General features: G+C 41.3%; 1 protein-coding gene across 1 annotated transcript in view; it reads left to right on the top strand.

The window, feature by feature from the left end:
* The window catches only part of Cfap54 (cilia and flagella associated protein 54), a 339,812-nt gene that overhangs the window by 193,237 nt on the left and 121,147 nt on the right, over positions 1-25,428 (top strand). Inside the window, exons 49-52 of the mRNA XM_060377920.1 lie at positions 6,124-6,210; positions 12,471-12,593; positions 19,108-19,161; positions 23,641-23,848. Of these exons, the coding sequence (XP_060233903.1) occupies positions 6,124-6,210; positions 12,471-12,593; positions 19,108-19,161; positions 23,641-23,848 (472 nt within the window). The remainder of the gene's footprint in view (positions 1-6,123; positions 6,211-12,470; positions 12,594-19,107; positions 19,162-23,640; positions 23,849-25,428) is intronic.

Here is a 25,428-nt window from a genome sequence, read left to right as displayed (position 1 = left end):
GAATAGTGCTTCCTCAAGATCCAGCCATACTACTACTAGGCATATATCCAAAAGATGCTCAAGTATACAACAAGGACATTTGCTCAACCATGTTTGTAGCAGCTTTATTTGTAATAGCCAGAAGCTGGAAACATCCCAGATGCCCCTCAGTTGAGGAATGAATACAGAAATTGTGGTACATTTACACAACGGAACATTACTCAGCAATTAAAAACAAAACAAAACAAAACAAAACAGTAAATCATGAAAATTGCAGGTAAATGGTGGGAACTGGAAAAGATCATCCTGAGTGAGGTATCCCAGAAGTAGAAAGACACACAGGGTATATACTCACTCATAAGTGGATATTAGACATAAAATATAGGATATGCCTACTAAAATCTGGTTACAACCTGTAAAACATACATAGTTTGGGTTCTTACCTGTACTTCTAAAACCGTACTAATCCACAGTCTCTCTTTGACATTTTGTTTGCGTCACATGTTTATTTGATTTTTTTTTTTTACTCTATTATTTCACCCTCCTTTTCTACAAGACATTTGGTAGAATGGACTAGAATTTATTGTTGATGTCAAACAGGAATCTAGGACACTTAAGACTCACAGAGTTAAAGTCTAGTTCTTGTCAATATCCAAACTTTGAGATAAGTTTATCTTCTATCGTGTCCTCTGTCTTCTCTGTCAAAGATGTATCTAACAACAACAAATCCTAACTGTGAGATAAAAAGCAGACATTTCTCAATGTCTCTAGAACCTCCAAAGTCCGAATACTGCTCATTTTCACCTTTAAGGGAAAGAAATTGAAGTGTATGTCATAAATATGAAGTTGACTGTACTTAAAAATAAATTAATACGCTCTAGACACTGGCCACTTTTTCTCTCCTTCCTCTCTCTCTCTTTGAATGCTCTTCTGTCCATTTTTAAATTATTTTTATTTTTATCAATTATACTTTATTCACTTTGTATCCCCCCTGTACCTCCCTCCCTCCTCCCCTTCCAATCCCACCTTCTCTCTTCCCCACCCATGTTCCTGCCCCATTCCAGTGATGGGGAGGTCCTTCTCCCCTCCCATCTGATCCTAGTCTATCAGGTCTCATCAGGGCTGGCTGCATTGTCTTCTTCTGTGGCCTGGTAAGGCTGCTCCCCCCTCAGGGGGAGGTGATCAAAGAGCAGGCAAATCAGTTCCTGTCAGAGACAGTCCCTATCCCCATTACTGTGGAGGCCACGTGGACACTGAACTGCCATGGGCTACATCTATGCAGGGGTTCCAGGCCATCTCCATGAGTGGTCCTTGACTGGAGTATCAGTCTTAGAAAAGACCCCTGTGCCCAGACTTTTTGGATCTGTTGCTGTCCTTGTAGAGCTCCTGTACTCTCCAGGTCTTACTATCTCCCACTTCTTTCATAAGATTCCCTGCACTCTGCCCAAAGTGTGGCTATGACTCTCAGTATCTGCCTCGATACCCTGCAGGGTAGAGCCTTTCAGAGGCCCTCTGTGGTAGGCTCCTGTCCTGTTCCCTGTTTTCTCCCTCCTCCGATGTCCATCCTCTTTGACTTTCTGAATGGAGATTGGGCATCTTAGCCAGAGTCCTCCTTCCTGATTAGCTTCCTTAGGTGTACAGATTTTAGTATGTTTATCCTATATTATATATCTAATATTCACTTATGAGTGAGTATATACTCTGTGTGTCTGTCTGCTTCTGGGATACCTCACTCAGGATAATCTTATCTAGTTCCCACCATTTACCTGCTATTTTCATGATTTCCTGTTTTTTTTAATTGCTGAGTAGTATTCCACTGTGTAAATGTACCACAATTTCTGTATCCATTCCTCTGTTGAGGGACATCTGGGTTGTTTCCAGCTTCTGGCTATTACAAACAAAACTGCTACAAACATGGTTGAGCAGATGTCCTTGTTGTATACTTGGGCGTCTTTTGGATATATGCCTAGGAGTGATATAGCTGGATCTTGAGGAAGCACTATTTCTAATTGTCTGAGAAAGTGCCAGATTGATTTCCAAAGTGGTTGTACAAGTTTACATTCCCACCAGCAGTGGAGGAGAGTTCCCCTTTCTCCACAACCTCTCCAGCATGTGTTGTCACTTGAGTTATTCATCTTAGCCATTCTGGCGGTGTAAGGTAAAATCTCAGGGTTGTTTTGATTTTCATTTTTCTGATGACTAAGGATGTTGAACATTTCTTTAAGTGTTTCTCTGCCATGTGATATTCCTCTATTGAGAATTCTGTTTAGATCTGTACCCCATTTTTTAATTGGATTACTTGATTTGTTGCTTTTTAACTTCTTGGGTTCTTTATATATACTAGATATTAGCCCTCTGTCAGATATAGAGTTGGTGAAGATTCTTTCCCAATCTGTAGGCATTAGTTTTGTTTTGCTTTACAGAAGCTTTTCAGTTTCATGAGGTCCCATTTATTGATTGTTGCTCTTAGAACCTGTGCTGTTGGTTCTCTGTTCAGTAAGCTGTCTCCTTTGCCAATGAGTTCAAGGCTCTTCCCCACTTTTTCTTCTAAGAGGTTTAGTGTGTCTGGTTTTATATTGAGGTCTTTGATCCACTTGGACTTTAGTTTTGTGCAGGGTGATAAGTATGGATCTATTTGCATTTTTCTACATGTAGACATCCAGTTAGATCAGCACCATTTGTTGAAGATGGTATCTTTTTTTCCATTGTATGGTTTTGGCTTCTTTGTCAAAGATTAGGTGTCCATAAGTGTGGGGGTTTATTTCTGGGTCTTCTATTCGGTTCCATTGATCTACCATTCTGTTTCTATGCCAGTACCATGCAGTTTTTAAAATTGTTGCTCTATAGTACAACTTAAGATCAGGGATGGAAATACTTCCAGAAGATCTTTTATTGTAGAGTATTGTTTTAGCAATTCTGGGTTTCTTGTTATTCCATATGAAGTTGAGAATTTTTCTTTCAAGGTCTGTAAAGAATTGTGTTGGTTATTTGATGGGAATTGCATTGAATCTGTAGATTGCTTTTGGTAAGATGGCCATTTTTACTATGTTAATCCAAGCCATGAGCATGGGAGATCTTTCTATCTTCTGATATCTTCTTCTAATTCTTTCTTCAGAGACTTGAAATTTTTTTCATACAAGTCTTTGACTTGCTTGGTTAGGGTCACACCAAGGTACTTTATGTCCTTTGTGGCTATTTTGAAGGATATTGTTTCCCTAATTTCTTTCTCAGCCCTTTTGTCTTTTGTATACAGGAGGGCTACTGATTTTTTTTTTGAGTTAATTTTGTATGCAGCCACTTTGCTGAAGGTGTTTATCAGAGGTAGGAGTTCCCTGGTAGATTTTTTTTGGGTCACTCACATATACCATCATATCATCTGCAAATAGTGATACTTTGACTTCTTCCTTTCCAACTTGTATCCCCCTAATCTCCTTTAATTTTCTTATTGCTCTAGCAAGGACTTCAAGGATTATGTTGAAGAGATATGGAGAGAGTGGGCAGCCTTTCCTTGTCCCTGATTTCAGTGGGATTGCTTTAAGTTTCTCTTCGTTTAGTTTGATGTTGTCTATAGGCTTGCTGTATATTGCCTTTCTTATGTTTAGGTATGTGCCTTGTATTCCTGATCTCTCCAATACTTTAAACATGAATGGATGTTGGATTTCATTAAATGCTTTTCAGCATCTAAGGAGATGATCATGTGGTTTTTCTCCTTCAGTTTGTTAATATGATGGATCACATTGATGGATTTCTGTATATTGAACCACCCCTGCATACCTGGAATGAAGCCTACTTGGTTATAGTGGATGATATCTTTGATGTGTTCTTGTATTTGGTTTGCAAGTATTTTGTTGAGTATTTTTGCATTAATTTCTGTCCATTTTTAAAATATCTATTTCTTCCTCTCACGTTTGCTTTTGAGAACAATTCTTTATTTTCTGCTTCTTTCACCTCATTTCACAACTTTCATATCTACTCTTTTTTAATATATGTATGTATGTATGTATGTATATATATATATATATATATATGTTCTTATGGCATACTTGCACTTCTGAATTTAACCCTCTTCTTTTATTAAAAGTACTTATTGCCACGAATATAAGTTGTTAATTTATGAAAAACTATGTATTAAAGTGAAGAAGGTTAGGAAAGTGCTTTCAACACTGGACAGATTTGGAAACAAATTTACTAAATAAAACAAAATAAGACAAAACAACAACTAAAGAAATGAAACTGATTTCGGTAGTGCCTTTCACTTCTGGATTGCAGCATGCTTCCATCCCCCAGGAAGCCCACAGTTGCCTTCTCATATTCATATAGAATACATATCACTGTGCTGAAAAAGAAATGAGACTTTTTTCCCTCTAAAGCTTTAGAAATTGAGAATGTATTTTTTTCTGAATAATTGAGCAATAGGCAGCAATAAAATACTGTGTTTTTATTTCTCATTAAAGAAAAGAAACTAAATCTCAAAGGTAATTGCTCTTGATGAATTCTGTGCTACATTAATTGTAGAAAAGGTTTTGTTTTACATCTGCAGTATGTAATTGTAGAAAAGTGTATTATGTTCAAAGTCATTTGAACTAATTTCAGTCTTTTACAAAATGATTCCCGGTTGTAGCTTCTAACTGACCAAACATTAGATGTCTTTCAACCAGACAGAAGCAGTAAGCAATTTCTGTTTTGTATTATATTAACCTCGAGAAGAAGACTCTTCTGTAAAATACAAAATTTGCTCTGAGACAACAATTTTATTCATCCAGTCTGTTGGCTCATAATCTCAGCTAATGAGGAAGCTGAGATTGGAGGGTCACAGGCTCAAGGCGTGTCTTGGCTATGAGGCAAGTTACACATTAGCTTGGACAGCTTAGTAAGACATATCTCAAAATAAAAAATAAAAGCCAAAGGTGTCAGGAGATACAATATAGCAGTAAAGTTCTTTGCCTAGCGTGAACAAGGCCCTTGGTTTACTCCTCAGTCTAGAGAAGGTAAAATAATAGTGCCAGGTGCAGTTGAAGGAATGAAGCTCTTGGTCTGAGTTGAGATCAGGAGCTGTTCAATAGCCAGGCCAAACCATCCCCTGCTGTGATGGGTAGAGGCACAGCCAACTGAAATACCGGTATACTGTATGACATATCCAAAAGGCTTCAAGAATACTGCGCTGTGGGTTTAACTTTATGACAATAAAAATACTAAGTGAAGAGAAAGCTTGGGCTTAGTCAGTAGAATCTATGCTCTACCTAGGCTGGGAGCAGTCAGGGGTTTTCTCACTCAACAGTGTATCAGCCAGTAGATGAGGCACACCACACTTCTGCTGTGGAAAGATCCTCGTTTAAAGCATTGTGGACGACACTGAAGTGAGTAAGAGCTAGTGAGGGGCCACGAATGTAAATCCTTTGCCTTAAGTTGCACATTTTCTGACAGCATGTTTCTGAGGATTTTTCACACAGTCCTCACACATTCATGTTGTCATTACTTTTTCAAAGAAGATAATTAATTGTAATTGAACTTCACTGTACTTAGAGAGGTGACCCTCACTTTGGGGGGTCACAAATGACATGGCTTTGGAACTCTTAAGTCTCTGGTAGCATCTTCAAGGTCTAGTGTAATTAGGAAGCGTGTGCTAACATTAACGGAAGGTAATTTTGATTGCCAAGTTGAAGGGGTTGGGAACCACCGTGGAAACAAACCTCCAGGCGTATCTGTGTGAGACTTTCTAAACGAGGTCAGTTGAAGCAGAGATACCTTGAATACGGGCGATGCCATTCCATGGACTGGAGTCTTAAACTGAACAAAAGCTCTCTGCTTCCTGGCTGAGGAGGCAATGTGGACCAGCTACCTCATGCTCTTGCTGTTGTGCCTTGCCTACCAGGATGGCCTAAATCCCCCAGACAGTGAGCTACAGTAAGCCTTTCCTTCTTTCAGTTGCTTTTGTCAGACATTTTATGGCAGTAATAAGAAATGTAACTAATACAGCTAGGCAGACCATTTTATTTCTACAAAATGGCTTATTCTGCTAATGTGAAAATGCAATATTTGTGTAACACATCTTACAGTTAATGTTCAGCAAAATTGGATTACTGTTCTATTAAGTTGATAACTTATATATTAAAACAAAGAATGTTTTTTTTTTTCTCCTGATAGGTTCTGCCTCTCCTTGCACTGTACCTGTATTTTGTCTCTGTAATTTGCCAAGACATTGTCAGAAATCTAGAAGCAAGAATCCTCAAGGTACGCCACAGACTTTGAATACCTTTGATATTATTTCTTTTTTAAGGGTACTGCTTCGCATTAATTTGATCATAGTACCTATAAATAAGCTGTTACTAACATGGTATTGTACTAATATAAGAAAAATGTAGTTTGGGCATCTGTGAAGATAGCACAAGCAGTTAAAAATACTTCCAGAGAACGTGAGTTCGATTCCCAGCACCTACCTTCGACAGCTCGCAAGCGCCTGTAGTTCCAGCTTCAGAGAATCAATGATGTCCTCTTCCGGCCTCAGTGGGCACAGTATTTACATATACATAGAAACATAGCCATAAATTAAAAAAAGAAACATAAGGATGGCGAGTTGACTTTTGGCTGAGAGCACTTTCTGAACTTTTAGGGGACCCAGGTTCAGTCCTTAGAACAACCCCCATGCTTCCTTACAAGTGCCTATAATTACAGTACTAGGGGATTCAGCAGCCTCTTCTGTCCTCTGTGTGCGCCTGGATATGTGCAGTATACACAAACTCCTGTGGGTACACATACATACACATAGATGAAAAGAATTCATTTTTTAAAATGTAGGAAATCTTTTCAAAGTAATTCACTAGCCACAGGTTGACCACAGAATGTCCTCCCAGATCCTAGTGTTTGAAGATGGACTGTAGCTGGTGGAGCTGTTTTGGGGGGCTCTGGAACCGGTAGGAAGTGAGGCCTAGTTAGAGGCTCTGGGTATGGGCTGTACATACAGCATGCCCTGATCCCCACTCCTTGATCAGCACCTGCAGCTAGCACCTGCCACATGGAAGCCTCTGCTCCCATGTCCCATCTGACATGATAGACTGTCTCCCTGCAAACCATGAACCGGAGTAAAGCCCTCCTCACCTGTGCTGTTTCTTGTCAGTTATTTGGTCACATCAATGTTAAATGTGATAGATATAGTACACAGCAGTGTAATAAAGTAAAGGAGATGGTCAGTTAGGAAATTTTAGCTCAGCGGTTCTCAACCTTCCGCTGTTGTGGCTCTTTAATACAGTTCCTCATGTTGTGGTGACCTCCAACCATAAAATCATTGTTGTTGCTACTTCATAACTGTAATCATGCTACTATTGTGAACCATAATCTAAATATCTGGGCTGTCTGTTGGCCTTAGGTGATCCCTGTGAAAGGGTCATTCAGCTCTCCCACAAGGTTCGCGACCGTAGGTTGAGAACTGCTTTGGACGGTGCTGTGCTTGGCCGCAGTAAAGTAAGGAACAGCAACAGCTATGGAACAAGACTTACTCAGCACCAGACAGCCTGAAAGTCCCTACCAAGAGGCTGACTTCTGGGCGACACGCCGTGTTTGGTTTCTGAAGCTCTGTCCTTAAGAACGTCTGTGCACATCATGGCATAAGCAGTGTATCTTTGTTCTGGTGATTGACTTAACAAGAGCAGACCATTACTCCTGTGACCCAGGCAGCAGTTGTTTTCTCTGTTAGAGACTCATGTGCTCTTGGCCTGACCTCCACACAGAGTGGGAACCCTAAGGGATTTTGGGAGTCTATGTCTTCTTCCCTAGTTCCCCACTGGGTGATTGCCCCTTGGTTTAATTTTTTTCTGTACTTGGATCATTTCTATCATTTCAATGTCCTGCAGTTTTGTTCTCTGTTCTGTATCTTCTCAGTGCTAATGTAGAATTCAACCCTCAACCCTCTCCTCCCTTCTTCTCCCCCAGCACACACACACACACACACACACACACACACACACACAAACACACACAAACACACACACACACACACTGATGTGTAAACACAGACAATATTCACCTGGGCCTTTTTTCCCGTAGCCTCCTTTAATGAACACTGGGAAGAGCAGAGACATTTAAGCGAAGAAAAACAATTTAAAAGGAATATTTCGCTTTCTTGAGCTTAAACTTTTTCTCAGCCATCATTTCACATGTTTCCTCTCATGCTGTGACATAATCAGCTTTATGCTGATAAATATTTCACAAGAAAAGATCATTTAAAAAGCTGGTTTAGGGGCTAGATAGTTGGCTCAGTGGTTAAGAGTACTGACTGCTCTTCTAGAGGACCTGGGCTCAGTTCCCAGCAACCACATGGAGGATCGCAACTGTCGGTAACTCCAGTCCCAGAGGATCTGGTGGCCTTCTCTTCTGGCTGTCTGAGGGACCAGGCATGCATGTGCCACACACACACACCTCTCACTTATACACATAAATAATAAAACAAGTCTTTTAAAAAAGCCGGTTTATGTCTTTGCAGTTTTCATCCGTGATGTAGACACTGCCATGCAGTGTTCCAGAGGCATCACAGCAGAGGCAGACAGGACGAGAGATGCATGGGAGCTCTTGTCTTGTGGATCATTGCTCTACCTCACCTCCGCACGGCACCCTGGGCAGCGCTCCCGCATTCATGTTCCCTCTCCTTTGGAAACTCTCTAATTTCTCTCCCTCAGATCTCTCCTGTTTTCAAGGAGAAGTTGGACTTCCCTGTGACCTCTTATCACCTTCTAGACCTTTTGGGCCGTGGTGAATAGTCCATTGCTTTCTATTTTTAAATAAAGAAATCTTTAAGGGCTTCATAAATATTCATGTGGACCCTGAAAATAGCTTTCTATTTGTGAGTTATTGACCCATGGATTATCTTGCTTTTGAGCTTTAATAGCACATTTTTAAAACTCCCCCTCAAAACTCCAATATTCTTGAGGCTAGAATCTGTATCTTATTTACCTTTTAACTCCCTCTACTGTTTTAAGTGATAAGTTTGCATATTAAATACTCATTAGTTGCTGTTTTTTAGATTGAACTTTAAATTTGTAGATATTTGTCAAGTGCCTACTATCTATGTGTGTGTATGCTACCACTCAGATTGAAATAATTGACAAACTGCCTTTCATTCCGAAGCAAGGTTTGGAATTGGTTGAGATAGCTCCTCAGAGTAAAGGCAACTCCCCTGAAGCCTGACACATGAGTCTGAGCTCTGGAACCCACATAGCAGAGAAAAAGGACTCCTACAAGTTGTCCTGACTTTCATACATGTACAGAGGTATCCCCAATAAATAAATAACATTTTGAGAAGATTTACTGAATACCTCTTATTTAAATGCAATGTGTTAGTAACTTGAGTTCAAGACATGTAACCCACAGTTTTTGATTATAAGGATATGAAAACTGGGAAGAGAGATGGACACACTGTGGTTGGTAACATGTGCACCTGTCACTCGATTATTTGCAAGTGAGTGTGATGAGAATTGTTCCCAAAAGTTTGAGCAGAAAACAAATGGCTTTGGTATGAGGATTTCACTAAATGGGTAGAATTTAGGCTTGAAAATAAGCTAAGTGGGTGTGACAGAGAACATTCTTGGAAAGACAAAGAGGAAAGTGTTTTGAGTTGTTTAGAGCACAGAAGTGGTTTTATGCTACTAGAATGGAAGTTCTGAGCAGGGAGACTGTAGGAGACAACAGGAAAAATGCCAAAGAGCTGTAATACCAAACAGCTGGGTAGCTGTTTCCTCTCAGTGTACATGACCATTGCTGTCTTGGATCACAGCAGAAGACCCACAAGAACTAAGAGAGGGCCTCTGAACATTCTCTCGTTGAAAGAGCACAGAGGTTCTTGGTGCTCAAGGTCTCACAAGACTATTCTCCTCCTGGAGATGATACTATAGATAGACTATTAGCTGAGTTAGCATCCTCTGGTTGAGTAGCTTTTTGTGAGCTGTCCATGCTACAAGCGGAGTTCTCAGTGGTCTAACTGCCCATAGCTTGCCCAGGGAGGGTACTTTCTGCTGGTGTAATTGTCTTTGAGTCTCCCATGAGCCTGTGAATAACCTCAGTAAACTTATAGTTTACCAAGTTAGACCAAGGCAAAATCTCTTCTTTAGTATTTGGTCACCAATTTATTGTAGGGTAGCTGTGAAGTTAGTGAAGAAGTGTGCCCTCTGTTTGGAGGCTTGGCTAGGAGGGGTGTTCACTGTAGAATGGTGGTCAGGAGAACGATACAACCAAATCTTATGTCTACTAACACTGCTGGGAGCAGTGTTAGCTAGACTTGAGATCTTATTGGCTCAGTAAAACTAAAACCTGGGATTAGGGTCTTGACAAGGTGCAAAGCGAAAGATAAATCCCCCAGAGGAAGAAGGGCCAGTCTGTGCGAACGGGGCTTGTGTGACTTTCCTGAAGTAACTGGGGTCAGTAGGTGAAAGAGGAACATCAGAGCTTGGGAGCAGCGAGTAGTGCTGCTTGGCTGGTCAGGCTGTGACAGATGGATGTTGTGGTTGAGTTTCTAGGCTGCAGTAGAGTCATCCTTGGACCATTGTAAGACTTCTTCATGATCAACTGCTCTGCTTCACTGTAAACCCACTAACCCCATCAAAGATTTATTCTCAACATTTCCAGCATCCTCAGGATGGGTACTGCTGCTTGAGGAAGTGTATGTAGATTTGACTGATGACCAGTTCTTGTCCTCTGGCTTGTGTCCACAGTGCAGGCCACCATCTCTCCAAGTGCTTAGATGGATATGATGAAGTCAGAGACAGCCTTGGCTGATGTTGTGTTGGTGTAGTGGTCTGAGCACACAGAGGTCTGTGGGAATATTTTCTTGTAGGGGTCGATGAAATTAATGGCTCCCTGTGGTCTAAAAGGGTATCTCTACCTAAGGCCCAGGTATCTCTGTAAGTGCTGACTTTGATATTTGATGGCAGTGGGTGAGGGGCCGAGACCATCATCCCTTGAGCAAAACCTGCACTGCGCAGCCCAACAGACAAGTGACTTCTTTTCATGTTTTGTTTTTATGTTATTTTTACAAGTGATTTTCCCTGACTTGCCTTTTTTATTTCCTTAAAGTGTTGTTTCTTCCACTCTTGAAGTTCCTGAGCCAAGTTTGGAAAGGAGAATAGAGAATAATTATGTATTGGCTGAAGATAAATTGATTTGTCTTTTTCTCTTTGGAGTTTATGCCTCTGTGTGTGTGTGCGTGTCTGAGTGTTTATCCAACTGTGCTTTATTCTCCTTATCCATTCATGTGTACCCTTGTCTTCTACGAAGTCACTACATGTTTTCAAAGCATAGATCATGTAAGGACCCTTTCTGCTTCAAAGTCTCCATTGCTTTTGTTTTTCCCTAGTGATATTGAACTTGGGGCCTTGCGTACCATAGCATGAACTTTACCTCTGAGACACAGCCTCAGCCCTTGTTTGTTGAGGCAGTCTCACTTTGACAAAGGCTAGCTTTGAACTCTCGGCTTGAAAACTCACTGTCCTTTGAGAACACTGGGATTGTGAGTGCTACCCATCACAGCCATCACTCTAGTAACTTCCTTTTCGCATTGCAAAAAGAGATCTCTACTGTGGTCTCTGTGTATTTGACTAGTACCCATGCCTACTTCCTAACTCTCTCTGTCACTCTCGCTTGTCCACACTGAACCCATGACCTTTGTGCCCAGGGTCCTCTCAGCACGTTTTCTCTCTCTTTTACATGATTGCCAACTGTTCCTTGAAGGGTTCTTCCTCACGGAAGTTTTCTGAGGCCCCATTGTTGAAAACAGAATTTCTGTCAACACCTCTAAGACTCCTCCTACTGTGTAAGACCTTCATGTATCAAATTGCCTAACTATGAATGCCAGGGAACTGTAACCTCCAAGTGGGCATGCTGTCCAAGAGATGCTCAACAGACATGCAGAGTGCCAACTTCGCTTCCTTTCATTTTCCTACTGCAGTGCAGCTGAATGTGTGTTGAAAACAAACCTTGCAAAACGGATAGCTACCAACTGGTTAAAACTGTTAAGCTTATGGCTTCAAAACTGACACTGCTAATTATAGATAAGAAAATTAATAGTTGCCTCTATGTTGACACACTGTACTTTTGTCTGACTTTCCTCAGAGGGTTCAAGAACATCAGGGATATTTTTACTTTGCTTCCCCCCCCCCCCCGTTTCCCATGGGAACCATGAGAACAAAGAGATAAGTTCAGTTAATTTTTTAAAACTTCTCTATGGCTGTTATATTTTTGTGTCCATCTCTGGATGAAGTAAGCAACAGCTGAGAAGTGCCTGTTCGGAGTGGGCCCTGCTGCGGTTAGTTCTGTGGTCCACCGCACATGTAAACAGGCATTTTCGCATGCGCGTGTGTCTGTATTCACTCACTACTGAACAGTTATTCATCACACACTACCATCATTAAGAAGGTATTTCAGGTCTTAGAAACTAATGAGTTTTCTCTAAAATTTGTATTTTGTAAGTAAAAGGAACTAACCTAAAATCGTCTTTCCTTCTTTTGTAGGTTGAAATCCTTATAGACTTAGGCTTCTTTTCCGAAGCCTTTTATGAGCTATCCCAGATTTTTCTTGGAAAAAACATGCCATGTGCCATACCTGCCGGCTATAAAATTACAGCCAAAGTTAAGGTAACCTCTCAATTTGATTCAAAGGTGTTTTTTTTTTTTGTTTTTTTTTTTTTTTGTTTTGTTTTTTTTAATTTAAATCTCTAGAAGCTGTATTCCTAAAGCTGAGGTAACATTCCCACAGAAGGATGTTCAAAAGTCTCTGGTGCTCCAGCTCTCGCTAAGACCGGCGACAGCAAAACTGAGTTTCATTTGTCTGGAGTGGAAAGGTGCTGAGGGTGGGGGCATGGTTCTGGGGAAGATTACTGCATGGTTCTGGGGAAGATTCTGCTTGGGTGTACTGCGTACTGTTTTTGATAGCGGTGACGGTGGGCTCTTCAGGGGCCTCTGCCAACACAGCCCGGGTTTGTAGGTCTCATCTTGTCACTTCTGCTTAATGCTTTTCATCCGAGTGACCTGTCCATATATCTTATTTGGATGATTTTAATTTATATACTTCCTCCTCTTCCTTCTCTTTTTGGTCCTCCTCCTCCTCCTCTTGGATCTGGGGATGAGACCCAGGGCTTTGAGAATGTTAGCCAGGCCCTGCCTCTGCATTATATCTCTCACCACTTTGGGCTCTCTTGTGATTTCTCTGAAGGAAGAACAGTCTCCATTTTGCCTAATCTATTTTGACTTTAGGAGATAGTTTTACCTGACTTGCTTAATTTGTGTTTGCAAACTGGGTAATTGAAGCATCCTTGAAAACAAGTGCTGGAATTTACAGTGAGAACATGAATTAAATCGGAGTGAGTGATTATCTTCTTCTGCTTTGGTTTTCCTGGTGATCTGGGACTCACCAGGCGACCTTGCTGTAGGCAGATGCTGATTAGAATTTTTATTTCATTATAAGTAGTAATTCCATCACTTGAGCATATATATTTAAAATGAAAAACTAGCAATAAAGCAAGTTTGTTTTTAAAAACAGAGGGGAGAAATATGGAGTCAAGTGGGTAAGGAGGTGGGGAGGATCTGGGAGGAGTTGTGGGAGGGGAAGCCATGTTCAAAATATATGAAAACATTTATTTACAAAAACATTTAAAAATCAGTTCAAACATTAAAAAAGTAAGAGGAGCTGGGAAGATGGTTCTGTGGGTGTGGGAAGAACACTTGTTCTTCAGTCATGAGGTGCCCTGAGTTCAAATCCCCTCACCAACATAAAAACCTGGGCATGGCTTGCATATGCCTGTCTCCCCTGCTTTGGACCCCAAGGGCAGAAATCCTGTAGTTTGGGTAAGAAGCCCTATCTCATAGAAATACACAATAGAGAATGGACAGCTGACATCTTGCTTTGGCCTCCACATGTACACATAAGACAAATACTTCTCCACATGTGTGCATGCATTACACACACACACACACACACACACACACACACACACACACACACACAGAGCAAGTCACATTCCAGGGGAGATTATGTGTGAACACGAGACTGACAGATACATGTAGAAAGTTGAACTCAAATTTAGAGGACTTAAAAGAATCAACAAAATGAACTTGGGTTTTGAAGAGCACTCATGTGTTCTGGCATCATGTTAATGCATTGTGTTCATTGATTTAGTGTAATTCTCTAAAATGTATGTTCTCATGTTCCATACTACTGCGACAGCACTGTCACTTATTGTAGCAAAGGCCAGGGATGAAGTGCTATAGTAGAACAGTGAGGACATGGATGGATCTGTAACACTGGAAACACAAGGGTGAATGTGGGCTTGGGGAGGTACTTCAGTTGATTGCCCAGGATGCACAAAGCCCCGGGTTCAATCAACCACACTAAATTTTTTTTTTTTTTAAAAAATGGCAAAATAAAAACTGGGTGTGTCTGCACATGCTTGTAATCCCAGTACTCAGTTATTGGAAGCAGGAGGATCAGAAGCTTAAGGTCATCTTTCGCAAATCTGAGACCAGCTTGGCTTCTCGAGACTGGGAAGTTATGTGTAATGTATACATTATATGGTATATGTGGTGTATGTGTGCCTGTATCTGCCTAGCTGCCTATGACTTGCCTACCTGTCATAGTTAAGGTTACTATTTGCTGCAATGAAACACTCTAACCAAAAACAACCTGGAGAGGAAAGGGTTTATTTGGCTTACACTCCCACATCATAGTCTATCACTGGAGGAAGTCAGGACAGGATCTCAAGCAGGGCAGGAACCTGGAGGCAGGAGCTGCTGCAGAGGCCATGGAGGGGTGCTGCTTACTGGCTTGCTCCTCATGGCTTGCTCAGCCTTATAGAACACAGGTGCACAGGGATGGCACTAACCACAGTGGGCTGAGCCCTCCCTCATTAATTGGTAACTAAGAAAGTGCCCTACGGGTTTGCCCATAGTCTGATCTTAGGGAGGCATTTTCTCAAATGAGGCTCCCATCTCTCTGATGACTCCAGCTTGTGTCAAGTTGACATAAAACTAGCCAGCATCCCCATCTTTCAGGAGAGAAGTAAGTTGATTATTCATTCGTTTTCTGTGGTATAAATGAATTTCTCATCTTGTTTGGATTAAATTAGTGCTGTTTTCTTGCTTGCTTCCCAGTCAACGGTATTTTTTTTTTATTAAACACACTGTTTTTTTTGTTGTTATTAAAATTATAGTTCAATAGCTTCAGACTTTCTTGAGTGCTTACTGAATACAGGCATTGTTCTAGGCATGGAGAAAGAGCAGTAAAAACTTCATGGAGCTACTGCTTTCCTAGAGCTTGCTTTATTGCTTCGGTGAGTGGGAACAGATCATAAACACTGAACACATATCTCTGACAGGTGGCGATAAGCTGTGAACACAGTCCAACAGATATGTGGGGGAGAAGATTGATCCAGGCAGTGGGCTGCTGTTTTGTAATAACAGGTGTTTTTGGAAGGTTTTTCTCATTAGCAACTTGTGAAGGGCATGAGTGAGGCAGTGATCTTGGGGGAATGACCTTCCAGGCACAAATCATGGGGAAGATGCTTATGAGATATTATTGGAGAAGACCAGGAAGGTCCAGTGAAGCTGTAGGAAGGAGACAAAGAGGAGGGAAAGGACTCAGGAGCAGGTAAACTGATTGAGACACAATGAATATTGGGGTGATAGTGGTAGAGGGGGTGAGCAGTGGTTGACCTCTAGGTAAGCTGTGAAGGAAGAGCTGGCAGCATTAGACAATGGTGTTTGGAAGTGGAATGTAAGAGCAGAAATCAAAGATGATTGGGGAGTGTTCAACCTGAGCAGTTGGCAGGTAGTTTTCACATACTGTAAAGGAGAGGATGAACAAGCTTCACATGAGAACCATAGACATCTAGAGGATAACATAGCATCCACAATGTAGAATAGTAATATATGGAATCCAGAGAACCAGTTAGGGTTGCATATATGAAATTGGGAGTGTTAACACTGAGATTTAAAGTCATAGTATGCTGGCTAGATTTATGTCAGCTTGATACTAGCTGGAATTGTCAGAAAAGAGGAAGCCCCAATTGAGAAAATACATCCATGAGGCCTAGGTCCAGTCCATGCACACTCCTTGGCTGATGCTTCTGTCTCTGTAAGCCCCCAGGTCAGTTGGTTCAGGTCAGACTCTGTTGGTTCTCCTGAAGAATTCCTGTCCCTCAGCCTCCTTACATCCTTCCCTCCCACTCTTCCACAGGATTCCCCAAGCTCTGTCTGATGCTTTGCTGTGAGTCTCAGCATCTCATTCGATCAGCTGTTGGGGATGGGGGCTCTCAAAGAATGATTAAGTTAGGCTCCTGTATGTGAACATAGCAGAGTATTGTTAATGGTGTCAGAGGTTGGCTGTCTCCCGTGGGGTAGGTCTCTGGTTGGGCCAGACATTTTTTGGTCATTCCATCAGTCTCTACTCCATCTTTATTCTTGCCATTTTGTAGGTAGGGCAAATTTGGGCTTGAAGGTTTTATAGGTGGATTGGTTCTCCTCCCATGTAGCTGATGGGCAGTTTGGCCTTCATGTGGGTTCCCTAGTAAGCTGAGTGGGTGCTGTCTACCACATAGACTCTGTTGCCTCCTTTCGATAACTTTGTGCTAGCTCTGTCTTGCTTGGCCACAGTAGATGAGGAGGAGCTTGGTCCTGCCTGGTGCGACTTGGTGTGCTGGGGTGGGTTTGTTGTAGAGGGGTTGCTTTTCTGAGGACGGGGTAGGGGGATAGGGTGAAGAGGATGGGGGGAGGACTGGGAGAAGAGGAGGGAGGGGGTTATGATTGGGATATAATGTAAACATATAAATTAAATATAAATTTAAAAAAATTGAGATTCTACATACACACATACACACACACACACACACAGAGAGAGAGAGAGAGAGAGAGAGAGAGAGAGAGAGAGAGAGAGAGAGAATACATCCATGAGAGCAGGTTAAAGGCAAGCCTATAGAGTTTTTCTTGGCGATTGAAGTGGGAGGCCCCAGACTCCTTGGGTAGGCAGTCCTGGGTTCTATAAGCAGGAAAGCTGCCCAAGTCACAATGAGCAAGCCAGTAAGTAGCACCTCTCCATGGCCTCTGCATCAGCTTGTGTCTCTGCATTTCCGCTTTGTTTGAACCCCTGTCCTGACTTCCCTTGACGATGAACAGTGATCTGGAAGTGTAAGCCAAATAAATCTTTTCTTCTCCAAACTGCTTTTGGGTTTGGTGTTTCATCACAGCAATAGTAACTAAAAGCCTAACTAAGATACAGGATTAGATGCCATTAACTTGAAACAATCTGGGAGCCAAGACAGACAGAAAAACAGAAGTCAACAGAAATGAATTTAGGGCCACTCCATGTACAGTCCAGGAAGGGAAGATGGAAAGAGAAACCACGTGTATGGATTGAGAAGCAACGAGTTTCCATTGGCCATTTCCTTCAAGAAAACAAACAACAACAAAATATGCAGAAACTATTTTTTTTACATGAACATCCCAAACTTCATTTTTATTCAGTAACTTTCAGAAGATAAATGTGTAGGTGAGTCATCTCCCGGTGGGCTCTGACTTCAAATTTTGTATTCTCAGAGTTAATTTGCAGCTTTCCACATTCAATTGGGAATTTAAAAGTGTAATTAAAAGAGGAAATGCTTTCAGGGTTTATAATTAAAATAGGTGCCAATGTTATTAGGCTGCAGGCCAGTTATTTAAAGAAGAGTTTAATGAGTTTAGTTTCACTTGCAAAGGAAGGAGCTGAAAAAAACTTATAGATTACCATTCAGCTCTTCATAGAGCTTTAAAAGAATCTGTATTTTACCATTATATTTGTGTCAAGATTCCTCTCTTATTACTAAATGTAACGTCCTGTTATGAATTTGCTTCATTTATATCAAGAAAGATTTCCTTTATTGAGTCCCTAGTTTCTCAGTGTCTCACAGACAGTAAAGAATACCTTTGTGGGTGTGTGGGGGGAGTCTACAGTATCAGAGCTGATTTGCACTGAAAGTTATATGTTATATATTTTGGCGTGGACATCTAGAGATAAGGATTTGGGAGTGAGCAGAGTGTTTGGGAGGAGACTCCAGCATGTGTACCAAGCAAGCAGGCACTTTCCACAGCAGCAGAACAGTCCAAGAGCATTGGTGAGAATGTCACTCACTGCTCCAGGTTCCCAGGGCCTTCTGAGAGGCTGGTGGAACATTGGTGCCCTGAGTTGCTAGGCCCCCTGAACATTCTTAGCGCCACAGAGCATCCTCAGGCAAAGAGATTCAGGGTCTTGATCTAGGACACCACCTGTATGTAAGGGACTTGTCTGTCCCTGGAAGCTCTTGGATACTTCCCGGAGGCTGAGGAGGTAGAAGAGCAGCATCAGGTTTGGCTCATGTTTTCAAAAGGATTATCAGGGTAAAAGGACATGCATTCTATTCTATGATACTACAATTTTCTGTAGGAAAGAGTGGTTCCCTAGAGCCAGTACAACTAGACACATTTAAAAAGAAGGAGAGCCGCAAACAGTCACTCTAAGTAGCAATTCAGTTTCACCTCAAACCAACAAAGCTTTAAAAGTGAATATTGTGTGATGCTGTGGGAAAGGCAGCCACATGGGTGGGTGGGAACGGAAGTCGAGCCTTTCCATTTCCTCAAGATATTCTTGTCGTCTGGCCCAGGACTTCGTCTAAGGCTCAACCAAAGGCAATAATCAAAACACAGACAACATATCCATCAATATTCTTTCACCTAAGATTGGTTGGCGATGATGGAGAACCGCCGCACTAGGAAACTCAAAATGGCAAAGAAATTTAGTTACATTTGTTGGTTCCTTCTAGACTGAGGTTTACAAGTAATTTAATTTTGTAGGAATAAAATTAGGTAATTCTTAGTGAAAATGGAATGTAATATAAGTGAATATATAAATTTTAAAAATAATTATCAAGAAAAAGATAGGAAAGATATCAGAATACTAACACTTATTGCATAAAAAGAGTTGACATACGTAATATTTAAGTGTTCTTATACTAATATTTCTGACTAGATAATATATTACTTTGACAACAAGATGCTACTTAAATGGTTTTAGGATATATTAATAATTCCATTTAAAAGTGTTTAAATTAATATGTGTTCTACTGCTAATATTTTTAATTTTTGACAGATACCTCAATCATTCGATTGTGGAAAACCTCTCACCCATAAAGACAACCTACAGGTAATAACAATATTTAATGTGGAAATATTCTGAGTCATTTCAGCCTGTCTGAAAGGTACAATATTTGGTTTTGAAAGCCTGCTCTGTATGTACTCATTCTCGTCTTTCCTCCTCCTTTCCTATTATTAACAAGGTCTCATGTAGCCCAGGGTGCCCTTAAACACATTGTGTAGTCAAGGATAACCTTAACTCCTAGTCTTCCTCTTCTTCTTCTTCTCTCTCTTTTTTTAAATGTCTGATAATAGGTTTCGATCACAAAATTCTGAGACTGACGTTAGAATTATATCAAACACACTTGATGTCTAGGCCAATGACTTAGCAGTAACTTCTCTGGCTTCTAGAACCAGACATATGTTCAGTCCATTGTAACTAAAGGATTTCCTTCCTTTTGGAGCAGCCCATTGTTCAATATGGCTGCTGCTTGTATCCTTTCTTTGAAGTTCCTGGACTGCTTACCAACAGCAGGGCTTGCTTTTGTGTGGCCTTTTCTTATGCAGCTCCTCTGATTTCCCCAAAAGTTTTTGCAAAATGAGGATGAGATTGCCTATTAACAATTGTCACCAATCAAATGATTGGTATTTAAGCATTTGATTTCCCAGTGACATTTAATACTTAGAACAACAGCAACTTAAAAAAACCTAATGACGTTATTAGCACCTCAAAGTGCTTACCTGAAAGGCCTTCACTGACAACCATTGTCACAAGGGTTAGGGGAAGTGCTCTAGACAGAGAAGATGTGAGCCCAGTGATCCAGGAGAGTTAATGTGGACAGACAGATACACACTTAGGTTTTATTTACCTATCTGGTTTTTTGATGGTAATGATCAGCATTCCATCTTTAGTGAAGCTGTGGTAGTGTTGCTCCCTGTCAACATTCACAGAAACAGACCTCTGAGAGTGTCTAAGAAGGTGTTTTCAGAAAGTTATACCTGAAGAGGGCAACCCGCCTCACCCTGACCATGAGCAGCAGAAGCCTGTGGTCTGGGGTGTTGGGTGATCACTGTGTTCATCATTCTGTGTCTGCATCTGTAGATGCACTGTGACCAGACATCCTCCGCTGCCATTCCTCCCTTAATACATAATAGACTGTACCCCCAAGCTATGGCCCAAACACCCTGTTTTCTTAATTTGTTTTTTTGCCAGGTATTTTGTCACAGATGTAACAAAAGTAGCTAGTACAAAAACTGTGTCAGAAGTGCAGTCATTGTGACAAGCTCCTCCCTGTGGTGATGCTTGAGCCATTGGAAGATGTTTGCAGGGTGACTATATAACAGTTTGAAGTTTCAGGCTAGAAAAGCCCCAGAATGTCATGAATAGAGCTTAATGGTCCATTCTAATGGGAGTTTGGGAAAGGAGAATGCCAAGAAATGTGGACAATGGAAGTCTGGCTCATGACATTTCAGAGGGGACCACAAACTCTACTGGGAATTAGATTAGAAGACATTCATGTTACTTTCTGGCAAAGAATCTGGTTGCATTCTGCCCATTCCCTAACAACTTGATTGAGGCTGGATTCAAAAGCAATGAAAGACTTTATTTGACAGAGGAAAATTTTGAAGCAGAGTGGCTTTGACTGTTTTTTGCTTAGGTTTGCAGAGAGATAGGAATAGCAAATGGAGCAGGAAGATGGGAAGTTTGTCACAGAATGGAACATGAGCATTTACAGTTACTCACATTTTTGTCAGAGAAAAAGCAGCTTTACTGTTAAAGAGATTAGCACACTAAAGAGATGCCCGGGGTAAGACCATACCAGTCAAAGGTCCAACTTGAGCACTCGGGAGAGAACCTGAGTCAGAGTGCTACCAAGGGGGCTCCTAGCTCCACACCAACCTCCGGGAGAATGTTTCCTCAAGGTCAGTCTCCGAGGTACACACAGTCTGCTGCAACTGGGGCCAGGAGCGCAGTATTGTGCTGGGCTGGCACTAGAACTTGGCGGCACTGTCTGTGTGTCCTGGCTTTGTAGAAACAAAGGGAAAGCAAGCTGAACACCAGCATGCAGGTCTGCTTCCCGGCCATGGATGCGGTGAGGCCGGACACCTCATGTCCCTGCTGGGTGGTTTCCCTGCTGTGGAAATAAGCCCTTTCTGTCGGGACTTGCTTTTTTGGGGGTATTTTGTCATAGCATTGAAAGTAGCTAATACATAAGTTATTTTTTTTAAGTAACTTGAAAGTCATTTTCCTCAAAGCTGCTTTATTTCTGTTTTCCTTAACTTTGATAAAACATAGATCCTGTTTTCATTAAATGTAACTTAATACTTTTCTATGATTTTGCATTTTATTTCATAAAGTCTGATTTTTAATTATGTTTCATATCATTCAGTATTTTTCCCTAAAATTTTTTTTTAATTCAAAAGCAAGCTGCCTGAAATGAAAGGACTGGTATTAAGGATTTATGTTTAGGTATTTCAAAACATTGGAGGTTTTAGGAATATTTCTTTTTCTTCCAGTCACAAATGCCAGGCCACCCTAAAAACATGATCCTGATAGAGTAGTATTTGCTCTGAAAAGAATGTCTGATCATTTCTTTTTACTCAAAAAGAGACTGACAGCATAATGGAAACCCAATTTCTATTAGCTAATTAATTAAAACAGTACTGTTGGCCTGCTTAAGACTCTTCAGATTACACTTTGTATTTTCTGGATAGAGGGAGAGAGAGGAGTGTTAAATAGCATTACTAATTAATCTTCCTTTGATCCTCAAGTGTTTGTGTGTAATTGTCAAGGCTCATTAAATCAGTTTGCTGAGGAGGGAAGGGTGGAAGAACTGTCTTCTCTCACCTCACCCCCAGCCACTCCGTAGTTTCTCCTCTGGATTGGGAGGACTAATGATTTTCCTGGTGCCACATTTGGTCTGCACCTCTGCTCGGTGGGTGTTCCACATCTGCTCTTTTATATACACTGTTTTCAACCCAGAGAGTAGATTAAGAAAAGAGGAACAGAGAACCAGCAGCATGACCTGCCGACTGTTGCTTCAGACTCTCCCAAATGATGAATTTTATTTTTGTTTATATAAGGCAAGTAGTTTCTCTTTTTTTCTAGGATAGAAAAGAACCCCAGAATCTTCTTTCAATTTCAGTTCAAAAATTGTTAAGAGTCTGTTGCATCTAAGTCACTGTTCTATGGCCAGCGACCCAAGCAAGTCAGCATTACAGGCAAACAGCAAGTCCTTATGGGACTTACACTTTAATGGACTAGTTTTCAGTGATAATAAACATCATAAACTCAAAGAAGTGGCTCGCACTGTATGTTGTGAAAGGCTCAGCCAAGGCTGTGTAAAGGGGATTGGGAGTATTGTAGTAAGTGGGAATTGTAATTTCAGATGGGGTTGGGTAAATTCATTTTCACTTAAACATAGGTGGGACTCATGTAATTTCAAAAGAGAATAATCTAGAAATAGGGAATAAGTACAGAGGTCTTACAGCAGACTTGCTTGGATTGGCAACGACTATCCTGACTAATGTGGCTAGAGCTGAATGGATAGTAGAGGAATAGAAGTACATACGGTCAGAGAGGTCAAACTGAGAGGTGTCTTGTCTTATCTGAGCAAAATGGGGAGCCATTGGAGAGCTTTGAGCGAAAGTGTGATCTGATCCATTCTTTTTTGTTGTTGTTGTTTTCAAGTTTTACATTTGGTTATTCATTTGGGTAAGCAGGGCAGCTATCGCAGCAAGCCTATGGCAGTGAGAAGACGACTTTTGGGAGTTGGTTTTCTTTTACTGTATAGGGTTCTGGGGGTCCTCAGGGTTGGTGGCTAGCACCTTTACTCGCAGAAACAACTCACTGGCCTCCAATTTTAAAGAGATCTTTTTAGCTTGTTGAGTCCACTGTGTGCCAGGTCCTATTTAGGTGTCTGTCAATCAAACATCAGTCAGTCAACGACGCAGACACATTTTCAGCTCTCAGTAGCTGGGAAGAGGGAAGAGGTGTTTAGAAGAGAAAAAGGTGTGAAATGACTAGGTAGATCATGAAGAGACAAGCAGCCTGTAGGATGATTGCTGCCACCACTTTGGTGGAATCCTTAACGTGGGGCTGCTTGTACTGTCATACAATTTCATCCACCCTCTTCCACTGCAGTCCAACTTTAGAGTCTTAGTTGCAAAGGAGTATATGCAGTGGAGTGAGGCCGGGGAAGGGCATCATTGACCATGGACGCTGCTAATCTGGGTAGGGAGACTGTCTTCCTGTTCCTGTCCGGTTTGTACTCATGGCAAATCAGAGCAACCCCTATGCGTGCCTGAAGAGCCTCTGTAGTCTCCCCACGCTGAGAAGGAGCCTGGTCCCCGACTCCGACCCCAGGTTTGGTCTTTCATTATGTGGCAGAGCAGGATGAAGCACTGAGGAGCTGGGATAGTCCTAACATATATGGAACTATCACGTCTAATCCTTCATCTGATGCCAAATCAGAATTACAAGATGGGAGTGAAACTGACATGTGAGAAGATATTTAACCAATCTGTCCCTTTCCCCTTCTTATTGTAGGCACTTGAAGATTTAATGAACAAAGGCTTGCCTATCATTCTGGTTACTCTCAGCCATCAGTATCTCTTAAATAAATTTAATTTTGTCAAGGCACACTTCTTCATACGTTTGGCTGCGACAATAAACTGCATCCCAGAAAATTTGCCAAAAACACTGTACCACACCATTCTTATTGACAAGAACAAACCCAACCTCTCAAACCTGAAAGGTGAGCTTTTATTCTTTTCCTTCCACTTTTTCCTGGTTTCCTCAACCACTATACACTCCACTCCCGAGAATCTATAGTAAGTATATGTGGGTTTGTATATATGCTTATGTCATGGTTCGAGTATGTGCATTTCATCTCTCCATCCGTGCATATCCATAGAAATATGATGAACATGCAAAACAGAGCTTGTCACTGTTTTACAGAATAGAATCTTCACAATATTTTGCATCTTGTATTTCTTATATGAAAACAAAATGTAGGGCTGCAGAGATGGCCTACCAGTTAAGAGCACTTGGTACTCTTGTAATGACCCAGGTTTTGTTCCCAGCACCCACACAGGGCACCTCATTATCACTTACTATTCCAGGTCAGGGGTCTTGATGCCCTCGGAACCCTGCACATACTTGCACACACAAAGTGCGCATTATAGACATGCAGGCATAATAAAAATAAAATCTTTTAAAAGCTTTCACCAAAGCCATCCAAGAAAAGCTGCTTTGCTTTGATTTGCTGTGTCTGTTTCCTATTCTGTGCTATGGCTGTTCTATAATAGAAGGAAATGGTCCCCCATTGAGATTCACACGCTGTCTCCACAGAACCACACTGTGGAGATACAGATCCATATGACAGTGTGTGTTCCTATGACGGATACCAGTGAGTGGGTCTAGTGGGCTCTCAAGTATATGTGTTTTTGAAACATACTAGATTTTACCTTTAAAAAGATAAATTTTATCTATTATCCCATATGATAGCTCATTGTGGGTTTTATTTGTATCTATTTCTTATTGATACTAACGTGTGTGGCATACATGTTATGCATATACATGTTAAGATGTTCATGGGTACACAAATAGGCGTGGGTAGAAGTGAAGGTAGGTGATAATATACTATTTGTATGTTATAGATTTTTAAATATACTTTAAAATCAAGGATTGTGATAACTTTAGCTTTGTAGTGTGTGTGTTTTCATGTGTGTGGGTACGTATATGTGCCTCTGTGTGTGTGTGTGTGCGCGCGCGCGTGCGCATGGACACCCAGGGCTTAACCTTGGGTGTTTTTCTTGGCAGCTGTCCACCTTCTGTTTGGAGACAAGGTGTCCACTGAGACCCAGATTTGCTGAGTTTGCTAGATTGGCTGGCCAGCAAGCCCTAGGGACTGTACTGTCTCTACCTGCACAATATGGGAATTAGGAAGTGTGCATGCACACTCAGCTGTCTGTGACGTCTTGGGTTCATGTGCTCATGCTCATGTGCTCCTTCCTAACTGAGCCGTTGCCTCTGCTGCAGCTTTGTATGTTTTGCTCATCATTTCTTAGAAGAATTTGTTTTCGTTTTCTGATTTAACCTCTTGACTGATGTCTGCTACCTTGAGATATTCATTTCATCCTAGTTCAGTCTTGGTAAGTTGTATGTCATTAGGAATTTATCTCTTTCTTTTAGGTTATCTAACATGTTGGCATGTATGTGCTCATAGCAGTGTCTTATTGCTGTTGGTTGAATATGAAATCTCCTCCCTGCCATGCTCTCCAGCTAAAAACGTAGTTCAGAAAGCAGTGATGTTCACAGGTGGAGCTTTTGGTC

The sequence above is a fragment of the Meriones unguiculatus genome, chromosome 2 (genome assembly GCF_030254825.1).
Source record: "Meriones unguiculatus strain TT.TT164.6M chromosome 2, Bangor_MerUng_6.1, whole genome shotgun sequence".
Lineage (NCBI taxonomy): Eukaryota > Metazoa > Chordata > Mammalia > Rodentia > Muridae > Meriones > Meriones unguiculatus.
This window is presented reverse-complemented; position numbering and strand designations above follow the sequence as displayed.